This window comes from Bos taurus, chromosome 4 (genome assembly GCF_002263795.3).
Source record: "Bos taurus isolate L1 Dominette 01449 registration number 42190680 breed Hereford chromosome 4, ARS-UCD2.0, whole genome shotgun sequence".
Taxonomy (NCBI): domain Eukaryota; kingdom Metazoa; phylum Chordata; class Mammalia; order Artiodactyla; family Bovidae; genus Bos; species Bos taurus.
The window spans coordinates 97,015,010-97,027,729 of record NC_037331.1 but is presented as its reverse complement, the minus strand read 5'-3'; the positions used below and the strand labels follow the sequence as shown (position 1 = coordinate 97,027,729).

General features: G+C 38.7%; 1 protein-coding gene across 6 annotated transcripts in view; it reads right to left on the bottom strand.

Annotated features, from left to right (window-relative positions):
- Positions 1 to 12,720, bottom strand: part of EXOC4 (exocyst complex component 4) — an 806,015-nt gene that overhangs the window by 718,369 nt on the left and 74,926 nt on the right. For all 6 annotated transcript variants that reach the window (XR_009494158.1, XM_024990789.2, XM_059885681.1 and 3 more), the window contains one exon: positions 1,039 to 1,282. Coding sequence is in view for 5 of the 6 variants with exons in the window: in XM_024990789.2 (XP_024846557.1) it covers positions 1,039 to 1,282 (244 nt within the window). In the remaining variant the exon portion in view is untranslated. The remainder of the gene's footprint in view (positions 1 to 1,038; positions 1,283 to 12,720) is intronic.

The following is a 12,720-nucleotide window of genomic DNA, read 5'->3' as shown; positions in this document are numbered from 1 at the left end:
CCTGGGACTGATGCCTACTGGCAAATATAACATCACCACACATTGAAGGAGAAAGCATGGGACAGAGGAAAGACCAAGGACTTGCACTCAACTCTAAGACTAGCCACTTGTTCTGTGACCTTGAGCTAATTACTTTATCTCTGAACCCCAGTTTCGTTAACTGTAAAATGTGGATACTAAGTAAGTAGCTCAGAAAGTTGTAATGAGAATTAAATAAGGTAATATACATAAATTGCCTTGAATACAGTTTAGTGCTTAAGAAATATTCAATAACTGCTACTTTCTTACCTTTGAGTATGGACAACTTCTCAACTACATCCAAAACCAGCTGAGCTACACTCATTCAAGCTGTTTTCACCAATCTGAGTTTGTATGGTCCACAGCATCCAAAGTTCAAGAAATAACATCAACTTGGTATATATATACAACAGAGTATTACTCATCCTTAAGAATGAAATAATGCTATTTGCAGCAACATGGACAGACCTAGAGAGTGTCATATTGAGTGAAGTCAGTCAGATGGAGAAATATCTTTTGACATCCCTTATATGTGGAATCTAAAAAGAAATGATACAAATGAATTTACTTATAAAACAGAAACAGACTCACAGACTTTGAGAACAAGCGTACGGTTGCCAGAGGGGGAAGGATGGGGAAAGGGACAGTTAGGGTATGTGGGATGGAGACATGCACACACTGCTGTATTTAAAATGGATAACCAACAAGGACCCACTGTATCACACAGGAACGCTGCTCAACGTTATGTGGCAGCCTAGATGGAAGGGGGCTTGTGGGAGAGTGGATACATGTATTAATACAAGTATGGCTGAGTTCCTTTGTTGTTTACCTGAAATGATTACAATATTATTTGTTAATTAGGTATACTCTCCAATACAAAATAAAGTTAAAAAAAAAAAAAAGAAATAACATCAGTAAAGAGTAGAACATGACTTAGTGACTAAACAACAAAGATACATATAATACTTACCACTCCCTACCCTTCAAAAGGTATAGTGAGTACAGTTAGCAAAAACCTACCTTGGCTGGTTCTCAGCCGTGAGGTTCTCTCCCCTCTGATAGTCACTGTCAGCCACCTGAGTTGTAGACCTCTTCACGATTTGCTTAAGTTCCTGCTCCAAGCGTTCTGTGATTGCCTTCACTGTCTCTGGGATCTTCTTCAGTTTGGCCAGCCCCTTGATGAGGATGCCCATAAAAAGGGTGCTGTTCTCCTCTGGATCCAACTCCAAATCTTCCTTGATGTCCTGGAGGCTTATTTCCTTCACTGTTAAAAAAAAAAAAAGAAAGAAAGAAAAGAAAAATCAATCAGGAGCCACAGACTGCATCAGATCAGATCAGTCGCTCAGTCACATCCGACTCTTTGCAACCCCATGAAGCGCAGCACGTCAGGCCTCCCTGTCCAGCACTAACTCCCGGAGTACACTCAGACTCATGTCCATTGAGTCAGTGATGCCATCCAGCCATCTCATCCTCTGTCGTCCCCTTCTCCTCTTGCCCCCAATCCCTCCCAGCATCAGAGTCTTTTCCAATGAGTCAACTCTTCACATGAGGTGGCCAAAGTACTGGAGTTTCAGCTTTAGCATCATTCCTTCCAAAGAAATCCCAGGGCTGATCTCCTTCAGAATGGACTGATTGGATCTCCGTGCAGTCCAAGGGACTCTCAAGAGTCTTCTCCAACACCACAGTTCAAAAGCATCAATTCTTCGGCGCTCAGCCTTCTTCACAGTCCAACTCTCACATCGATACATGACCACTGGAAAAACCATAGCCTTGACTAGATGAACCTTTGTTGGCAAAGTAATGTCTCTGCTTTTGAATATGCTATCTAGGTTGGTCATAACTTTCCTTCCAAGGAGTAAGCATCTTTTAATTTCATGGCTGCAGTCACCATCTGCAATGATTTTGGAGCCCAGAAAAATAAAGTCTGACACTGTTTCCACTGTTTCCCCATCTATTTCCCATGAAGTGATGGGACCGGATGCCATGATCTTCGCTTTCTGAATGTTGAGCTTTAAGCCAACTTTTTCACTCTCCACTTTCACCTTCATTAAGAGGCTCTTTAGTTCCTCTTCACTTTCTGCCATAAGGGTGGTGTCATCTGCATATCTGAGGTTATTGATATTTCTCCTGGCAATCTTGATTCTAGCTTGTGTTTCTTCCAGTCCTGCGTTTCTCATGATGTACTCTGCATATAAGTTAAATAAGCAGGGTGACAATATACAGCCTTGACATACTCCCTTTTCTATTTGGAACCAGTCTGTTGTTCCATGTCCAGTTCTAACTGTTGTTTCCCGACCTGCATACAAATTTCTCAAGAGGCAAATCAGGTGGTCTGGTATTCCCATCTCTGTCAGAATTTTCCAGTTTATTGTGATCCACACAGTCAAAGGCTTTGGCATAGTCAATAAAGCAGAAAGAGATGTTTTTCTGGAACTCTCTTGCTTTTTCCATGATCCAGCAGATGTTGGCAATTTGATCTCTGGTTCCTCTGCCTTCACAGACTGCATAACCACATCCAAACCCAGTATGGGTCTAAAACAAGGGACCACTCCCTTAAAAGGAATCATAAACGTTTTTCAACTTAATTAAAGTATACTTATATAGTAACTCTCTAAGAATCACACAAAAAAATTATGTTCCTCAAATTATACCCAACCCATCAGTTAATACAGGGTAGAAACATTAAAAGTAAGCAAATCTCCACAGAAAATTTTCTACACTTCTCCAATGAGTCAGTTGGTTCATGACATTTATCAACATTCACTGTATATAAAATGCCATTTTGATGCTGCAGAATTCCAAAGAGCCACACCATAGTCTTAAATTCATACTGATTAATTAGGAGTGATAAGTAGCTTGATAAAAAGACATAAATACATGTGGAAAAGAAAAGACATGTAAGTTAAAAGTATAACAGTAAGAGATGAAGAAAAAGAAAGGAAAAACAGTATGTACAAGTGAAACAACTGTGAAGAATAGAAGAATATTCCCTAAATACAAAAAAAAACTTTCTATTTTTCTTTAAATACATGTAAATACATGTCTAACATAATATCATTATTTACTAAAGATAGGTCTTGCTAATCCACAGAAGTTTTCTGAGTAGTAGATCTTTAGACGACAGCTTTCATCTAAACCATAAGGTTTGGGAATGAAAGAAATAACTTCTAACACTGGCTTTTAACCCCTGTGGGAGTGGAAAGAGGGCAGGGCTGGGCTCTGAGACGCCTGTCATCTACTGAAAACCACAGGCCTTTCCCTCAAACTAACACACACACAACTAACGCTTCTCATATAATTTGAGGGGTTTCCACAACAACCAGAACAACTACAGGGCAAAAAGCTCTGGCCTAAAAATAATCTTCTTATTTTACGAATGGTGGACTACAATGGACAAAAGCAGAGTGAGTAAAAGCCTAAGGATGGACCCCAATGAAGTTGCTCCCATCCTCCCCTCTCTCCTTCTCTCTTCTAAACACCTGAAAGGCCTTTAAGATGGGATCCTTCAAGACTTCCCTGGTGGCCCACTAGTTGAGAATCCACCCGCCAATGCAGGGGACACGGGCTCGATCCCTGGTCCAGGAAGCTCCCATATGCCGCAGGCAAACTAAGCCCGAGCGCCACAACTGCTGAAGCCCACACTTCAAAACCTTTACAGAGACTTTTGAATTTTTTAAAAATGTGGCTCCTGAAAGACTGTGTACATTCTTCTTTAGTAGATTCAAGCTCATCTATACTACAGACCCAATCAAAGTTCTTCGGCACGCCTGGAATATTTTGAATTTATTTAGGAAAGAATGAACATATCCCAGTATATGGAATAAGTCCTTTTAACCACCGGATAAAGTCTCTGAAACCTCTACTTCAGACAACATGTGCGCTACTCCCCCCAATTTGTTTTTTTTGCTCCCAACTCATAACACGCACTAATGTATAAACTTAATGACTTCACTTCACTTAATGACATCCGTGATATAATTACTTACACAAATTTGTTCCTAAGTGAATAAGCCCTCTACAGATTATCCATAATGCTGTTGCCTTAACTTCAACTCACTAGACCAACCCACAACAAGAGAGAAGACGACAGAATGAGCAAATCCATATGGCTTCCTTCACAGCATAGAGGGCATCTGATGATACGGTAATTAATTGTAAATATTTTAATACTAGCAAACTGGGAGTAGAACCAAGAAGCTTTCAGCCTCTAAACTGACATGACAGTTCTGAAGCCAAGCGAAAAAAAAGTCATCAATATTTCCAGTCATGACATTCCAAGAACAGACATTTTAGTTACTGGCTTTGTTTTATACATAAAGAACTGGACACCTCAGGCCGCAGAATTACTCCATCCTGCAAAAGCAGCTTCAACAGTAGAAAAGGACTTAGTGGCCAGGGAGCCATCTAAATGCAGCAGGGCAGAGAGGGAAAATGAAGCAAAAGCTCTAAGCAGAGCTTTAGGAAGGAAAAAAAGTAATAGAAATTCAGCTGGGACAGAAGGATCTTCAAGAAAGAGCACATGAGTCACAGACAAGACACATCAGAGGACCAGCTAATCGTCGCAACTTGCACACGTGCTGGGTGACGACGAATGCTGGATGATGAGGTACACGCAGTTGAAACCAACAAGCCCCTAGACTACATGCCATACAGGTACTTATATGCACACTAATATGACAGATAGCCTATTAAAAATAACAAATAAAGTATGAATAATATAATGCCACAGCCCCAAATGGCACATTTGCTTACAAACTTATCTGTCTCCCAAAATCTTCTAGAGCATAAACACTGAACAGAGTCAATATTAATTAATTTATATCTATTTCACTTGCATCAGCTGAAAATTAAAAGGAGATTCTAAAGAATAATATAATAAGCCATGAAGACTCATCTAATAATCACAAAAACCCAGTGAGGTCAGATAGAATTATTGGTGCTTTAAAGGAAAAAGCCTTGTACAAAAATAATTTAGCTGAAACTCAGCAAGTCTTCACACCATCATTAGAACAAAATATACATATTTCAATACTGATAAACCCTAAATCACTCTCTTGTATGTACCTCTACTCTTATAATATGTATTCAGTGTTTTAGAACACTTTAAAATTAGAAATACTTTATACCTTTCCCAATTCTCTTATCTTTGATATTTTTATACTTTTTTTTTTTCTTTTTGCTGAGGACCTTATCAAGTGAGAATTTCCTGAACTTGGTTTAGAAGACTTTAACCTATAGGACTGTGTTAAATGTTAAAAGACTTTGATGTTCTTTAACCAATTATTTCTACTAAAATGTTACTGGTCCCAATTGTTTCTTTTAGACACCCACATATTACTAAACAGGTAAACAGACAAGACAGGACAGGCAGATAAGCATATATATCTACACCTCAGTGGATATGTGGGATCGTGGAAGGCGGGTTTAACTAGGACACTATGGTAGTCACAAAAGAATTAATTAGATGCTATCTAAGGTCTTTTCAAGCTCTATCATTCCCTGATTCCATTAAACCGTAGTTAACTCTAGGCATCTCTGGTTCCAAGGCCTACAGCTAATTATAAGAGCCTATTTAGTAACAGACAAGCAAGGTGAACAGTCTATTTATGCAGCTAAATATCTTATAAGAGAAAACTACTTTTCTGTTCATCAGTAAATACAGAAAGCAACCTAGACCAGTCCCTGGCCACTTTATTTTTCTCAGTTTGTTTGGTAAGAAGACAGGTAACACAGGCCAGGCCTATACACATGTTATTAAACTGCAGGAGCTAAGAGCTTTGGTAATACACATTAACCTTTTATTGAATATACGATTTTATTTATCATTTATCGTTATACATGTCAGTTAAGGCATAAGAGATAATGGTACTGTTTCCTATAGAAGTTCCTATAGATGTCACTCCTTACACTATGCAGGGTCCATAAATTACGTAAAGTTCATAAATATGATTTCAACCTATAGAATTTACATGCTGTATTCAAAAACATTATCCCTGTTTAAGAGAACTGTCACTATTAATCAGAATTCAGCATTAAAAAAAAAAAAAACTTAAAAAAAATTACCAAGTCTAATTAGACCACAAAGTATCAACAGAACTGTACAATGTCACTCTGCCCTCACTGTTCTGAGCCTGGCCTCAAAACACTGACAATATTCTTAAAGGGAAAATAAGAAAGTTACCGCTTAAAGATAATTCTTATGCTTCTGATCAACCTGGCACTGTAAACTCATACCTAAGATACAAAATCTGCTCAAAACTCAATTATACATAAAATATAAGCTAAGGAATTAAAAAGAAATAGTTAGCTCAAAATTGACAACATCATCTCTGTGGACAAGAAATGCAAAAAAGTCGAGCCAGAGTGTGTGTCCAGGGAGCTTTGGGTGGACAAGCAGGCAAAGGAAGGCAGGATTTGGCCCATGTAGAGCTAGAGACTTAGCACGCTCCACTGGACAGATGAGATGACAGAAATCCTTTAAAGGCTGCAAGCACAGGACCAAACCAAGCTCCAGACCCACACTGGTAGGCTACTGGCCTCATCAAATCCTCATCCTCCATTTATGCCCCAGTGGAGCGACTTGGTCAACGACTTATCTTAAATACCATTGGGTTCACCAATGAAAAATTACCTCTAACATCTTCTATTCTAATTAATGCACCCACTGCTGCATATTGAGAGAGCACTATCTGACGCACTGGTTGCCTCTGGAGTATAGAGTCTTGATTAGGGTCTTTCAAATGTTAACTAACTACCCCCAGAGTGTGCATTCCTGATTAAGGTACTTCAAAACTGTTAACTAAGCACCCCTAAGGTGCAGATTAAATTACTTTAAAGAAAACTACAGACAATATAACACCCCACTCCTGAAAGGAGGCTGCCAAAAGCTGTTGACAGCTGCTGCTACTAGGGGCAATCATTTCCAAGGAGCCAGGAGATTTTACAGCCTCAGCATACGGATAGTTTCAATTCAGAGGTGAAGATGGAACCCCACACTGCATTCAGTTCTGAAAACACAATGAATATACATTGATCCTTCCATAGTGAAAGTGGGCTGAGGGGAAAATGATGGTATGTTTGGAGAGAACATAGAATGAAGTACTCTATTTGGATAAAAAACAAAACTAACATCTGTTGAATCAATTTCATTGATGATATAATGCACTCAGTTTAGTTCAGTCACTCCGTCATGTCTGACTCTTTGCAACCCCATGGACTGCAGCACGCCAGGCCTCCCTGTCCATCACCAACTGCCGGAGTTTATTCAAACTCATGTCCATCAAGTCGGTGGATGCCATCCAACCATCTCATCCTCTGTCGTCCCCTTCTCCCCCTACCTGGAATCTTTCCTAGCATCAGGGTCGTTTCAAATGAGCCAGATCTTCCCATCAGGTGGCCAAAGTATTAGAGTTTCAGCTTCAGCATCAGTCCTTACAATGAATATTCAGGACTGATTTCCTTTAAGATGGACTGATTGGATCTCCTTGCAGTCCAAGGGACTCTCAGGAGTCTTCTCCAACACCACAGTTCAAAAGCATCAGTTCTTCAGTGCTCAGCTTTCTTTATAGTCCAATTCTCACATCCATACATAACTACTAAAAAAAACCATAGCTTTGACTATGGATCTTTGTGGGCAAAGTAATGTCTCTGCTTTTAATATGCTGTCTAAGTTGGTTATAACTTTTCTTGCAAGTATCAAGTGTCTTTTAATTTCATGGCTGCAGTCACTTTTGGACTTTCTGCAGTAATTTTGGAGCCCCAGAAAAATAAAGTCTCTCACTGTTTCCCCATCAATTTGACGCGAAGTGATGGGACCAGATGCCATGATCTTAGTTTTCTGAATGAGCTTTAAGCCAACTTTTTCACTCTGCTCTTTCACTTTCATCAAGAGGCTCTTTAGTTCTTCACTTTCTGCCATAAGGGTGGTGTCATCTGCATATCTGAGGTTACTGATATTTCTCCCAGCAATCTTGATTCCAGCTTGTGCTTCCTCCAGCCCAGCATTTCTCATGATGTACTCTGCATATAAGTTAAATAAGGAGGGTGACAATATACAGCCTTGAGGTACTCCTTCCCCTATTTGGAACCAGTCTATTGAGTCTATTGTTTCATGTCCAGTTCTAACTGTTGCTTCCTGACCTCCATACAGATTTCTCAGGAGGCAGGTCAGGTGGTCTGGTATTCCCATCTCTTTAAGAATTTTCCAGTTTGTTGATCCACACAGTCAAAGGCTTTGGCATAGTCAATAAAGCAGAAGTAAGTGCACATTATATTACCTAGAGCAAAAAGGATGTCCCTTTGTAGGGCAAAGAGTAGCAATCAATGAAGAAGAGGCTACTAGAAATATAACAGGGATACAGGATAAGAGACAAGGAACAGATGAATAAATTGATTGTTTATATTAATACTCACTAAACTTCATTAGGCAACAGTCTGTTGTTAATGTATGATTTTGTAAGTTCAATTGCCCACAGAGATAGAATGATATAGTAGAAAGAACAAAAGCTTGGCATCACTTTAGATTAAATTATCATGTCTAGTTGCGTGTTCTCTCAATTTCTTCAAATGTGAAGAGGAGATAACATTATCAAGAGAACTATGCCTATTAAATGAGATAATGTGAACATCAAGGCGAACACCAAACATTTTTTTTTTTTAATGTATTTTTAAAACCTCCAGTTTTACTAATACTTCAGGGTTCCTGTAGACAAGGATGGTGGCTTTGATCCCCTTTTCTCAACATTTCCTCCAGAAGCAAAACAGAACAATAACAATAAACAAAATTCATAAAAACCATGCTTTCAGGATAACTTGAAAGACAGAAATTGCCCCAAATTCAAAATAACTAGAAATAAAAATAAGAAGAAAAAAAAATCACCTAATGCCAGGAAGTGTTATATCATGCTCCTCTCCCACCACTTCTTTGCCACAAGGCTTTGTTACAAGCAAAAGTATACTGTGAAAAACTATAATAAAGAAATTTAAAGAGTTAATGATGAACCTAAATGCCGAGCCTCCTTCCTCATGACCTTTGTCACGAGTGGAATGCCTCACAGTCCCTTGCCCAGTGATATCCTCTCTGGCAGCGAGGGCAAAGAGACCTAGGATTAATGGGTACCTAAAGATTTAGAATCAAAGGTTTAGAAAGACAAAGTCAACCCTAAGTTTCAAGACTAAAAAGGTACACAAGCAGATCACAGCTTGAACTATAGGGACTTAAAAGCAGACATAATTTGAAAGAGCAGTGTTTGAAACACATAGCCTCTGAGAGAGAAATGAGACAAAAAGAGATAAAAGCCCTTTGGCTATGGGATGATGAAGGGAGAAAAAAGCAAAAGGCAAACACGATTCAGAGAGCAAACAAGCTTACCCCACCGCCAAAATAAAAAGTCCACTAAAGACGAGAGTGAAAAGTTGGCTTAAAACTCAACATTCAGAAAACGAAGATAATGGCATCTGGTCCCATCACCTCATGGCAAATACATGGGGAAACAATCAAAACAGTGAGAGACTTTATGTTTGGGGGGCTCCAAATCACTGCAGATGGTGACTGCAGCCATGAAATTAAAAGACACTTACTCCTTGGAAGAAAAGCTATGACCAACCTAGACAGCATATTAAAAAGCAGAGACATTACTTTACCAACAAAGGTCTGTCTAGTCAAAGCTATGGTTTTTCCAGTAGTCATGTATGGATATGAGAGTTGGACTATAAAGAAAGCTGAGCGCCGAAGTATTGATGCTTTTGAACTGTGGTGTTAGAGAAGACTCTTGAGAGTCCCTTGGACTGCAAGGAGATCCAACCAGTCAACTTTAAAGGAAATCAGTCCTGAATATTCACCAGAAGCACTGATGCTGAAGCTGAAACTCTAGTACTTTGGCCACCTGATGCAAAGAACCGACTCATTGGAAAAGACCCTGATGCTGGGAAAGATTGAAGGTGGGAGGAGAAGGGGATGACAGAGGATGAGATGGTTGGATGGCATCACTGACACAATGGACATGAGTTGGTGATGGACAGGGAAGCCTGGCATGCTGCTGCAGTCCATGGGGTCGCAAAGATTCGGACACGACTGAGTGAGTGAACTGAACTAAAATAAAAGTATCTGCAGTTTGCTGTAATGACAGAAGAGGGAGCCAATGAGCTAGGAATCCTACAAACACACCCCCAGTATCATTTAAAAAAAAATGAATAGAAAAAATAATGAACACATTCTTATGAGAGTATTACAAAAAAAATCCAACATACGTTTAGAAGAAAATTTCATCCAATAAAACAGCATGAAGCACAAGAAATCTGAGTGATAACACTCTAGGTGGAATTAATATACTCACTCAAACAAGAATTTGGGGATATGAAAAACCACTTTGAGTCAAAAATCAAAAAATTATGACAGACACGGACAATCAAAAGCAAAGTGTGAAAGGAAAACTTACAAAACCCAGGAAAGAGAGGGAAGAAAAAAGACAATATTATCTCATACCTCAAGAATACAATACAAAATAAGCAAGACAGAAAAAACTGAAAACATTTATCCGATAAAGGATATTGAGCAAATGCCGGGAACCAAAGTGGAGGATAAAAAGGAGAATAAAAAAAAGTAGTAGTAGAAATGAAAAGATGAAAGAGAGAGTAGTAGAAACGGAAAACAGGCAAAGAAAAATAGAGTGATAAAGAGGAAAAGTAAACAGAACATTTAAAACTGTAAACCAAGAAAACTTACAGAAGAAAAAAAAAAAAACTGAATGCACAAAATGAAACAGAAGCCCATTGGGTATCTTGGAAAATTAATACTAAAGAAATCAAGACTCCAAGGCACATCCTACTAAATCTTTTCAGTTCCTAAGATTAAAAAGAAATCTGTAAGACCTAAGAATCAAGGAACTTTAACAAGGGGAAAAAAAAAACCTAAGGAATCTGAAATTTCAAAAAGCACTAAAAAGAAAAAAATGAAATAGTATTTTGTAAAAATAATAATAATAAAGTGTAACCTAAGGAACCTTTATCCCCAAGTCGCCCTTTAAGTATCAAGGCTTTAGGAAAAAGAAATTAAAAGTTTTCAAATAAAGAAACTCTGCATCCATGACTCCTCAAGGAATTTTTTAGATAATGAACTTCATTCAACCAAGAAATGACTAGGAAACTTGAACAAAATGTCTAATTCATGAACATTCGGAATATTTAAATGTAGGTTTAATATAAAAACAAAAGTTGTGGAAAACAACTACATGAAAGTAGCATGCTGTAAAAAAGTAAACCTATACAACTAAAAAAATGGCAGAAGAAAAAGAGGAAAGTAGAGTAAGTTTATCGTTTATTATGGAGGCAAAGGATGGAAACTAAAGTATACCAATAAAAATGGAGAAATCCAAGAGTAAAGGTTTAACCAAAGCAAAAAAAACGCAGCTAAGAGCATTTTCTTAAAAGTATACATTAAAAGACAATCAATGGCGGGGGGAACTTCCTAGACAAAAAATTTCTATATAAGTAAAATAAAAGAACACATATCTTAGAAAGAAATATAGCATACAGAATACACATATTTACAAAATACTATGATACAGTTGTGACTGAAGACATCAGTCATATCAATATATATCGATGGATTCAACTCATCTATTAAAAAAAAGGTTTTAATTCAGCTTACAAAGCAAGGCCAAACTATACATGCTATACACATACTAAAGCCAATTTATTTAGAAAGGCTAAAAATATAGAATGAACAGTTCAGTTCAGTCGTTCAGTTGTGTCCGACTCTACGACCCCATGGACCGCAGTACGCCAGGCCTCCCTGTCCATCATCAACTCCCGGAGTTCACTCAAACTCATGTCCCTCAAGTCAGTGATGCCACCCAACCACCTCATCCTCTGTCGTCCCCGTCTCCCCCAACCTTGAATCTTTCCCAGGATCAAGGTGGTTTCAAATGAGCCAGTTCTTCCCATCAGATAGCCAAAGTATTGGAGTTTCAATTCAGCATCAGTCCTTCCAATGAATATTCAGGACTGAATTCCTTTGGGGTGGACTGGTTGGATCTCCTTGCAGGCCAAGGGACTCTCAAGAGTCTTCTCCAAAACCACAGTTCAAAAGCATCAATTCTTCAGAGCTCAGCTTTCTTTATAGTCCAACTCTCACATCCATACGTGACTACTGGCAAAAACATAGCCTTGACTAGATGGACCTTTGTTAGCAAAGTAATGTCTCTGCTTTTAATATGCTGTCTAGGTTGGTCATAACTTTTCTTCCAAGGAGCAAGCGTCTTTTAACTTCATGGCTGCAGTCACCATCTGCAGTGATTTTGGAGCCCAAAAAAATGAAGTCTGACACTGTTTCCATTGTCTCGCCATCTATTTGCCATGTAGTGATGGAATCAGATGCCATGATCTTAGTTTCCCGAATGTTGAGCTTTAAGCCAACTTTTTCACTCTGCTCTTTCACTTTTATCAAGAGGCTCTTTAGTTCCTTTTCACTTTCTGCCATAAGGGTGGTGTCATCTGCGTATCTGAGGTTATTGAGATTTCTCCCAGCAGTCTTGATTCCAGCTTGTGCTCAATCCAGTCCAGCGTTTCTCATGATGTACTTTGCATATAAGTTAAATAAGCAGGGTGACAATATACAGCCTTGAGGTACTCCTTCCCCTATTTGGAACCAGTCTGTTGTTCCATGTTCAGTTCTAACTGTTGCTTCTTGACTTGTATTTAGAT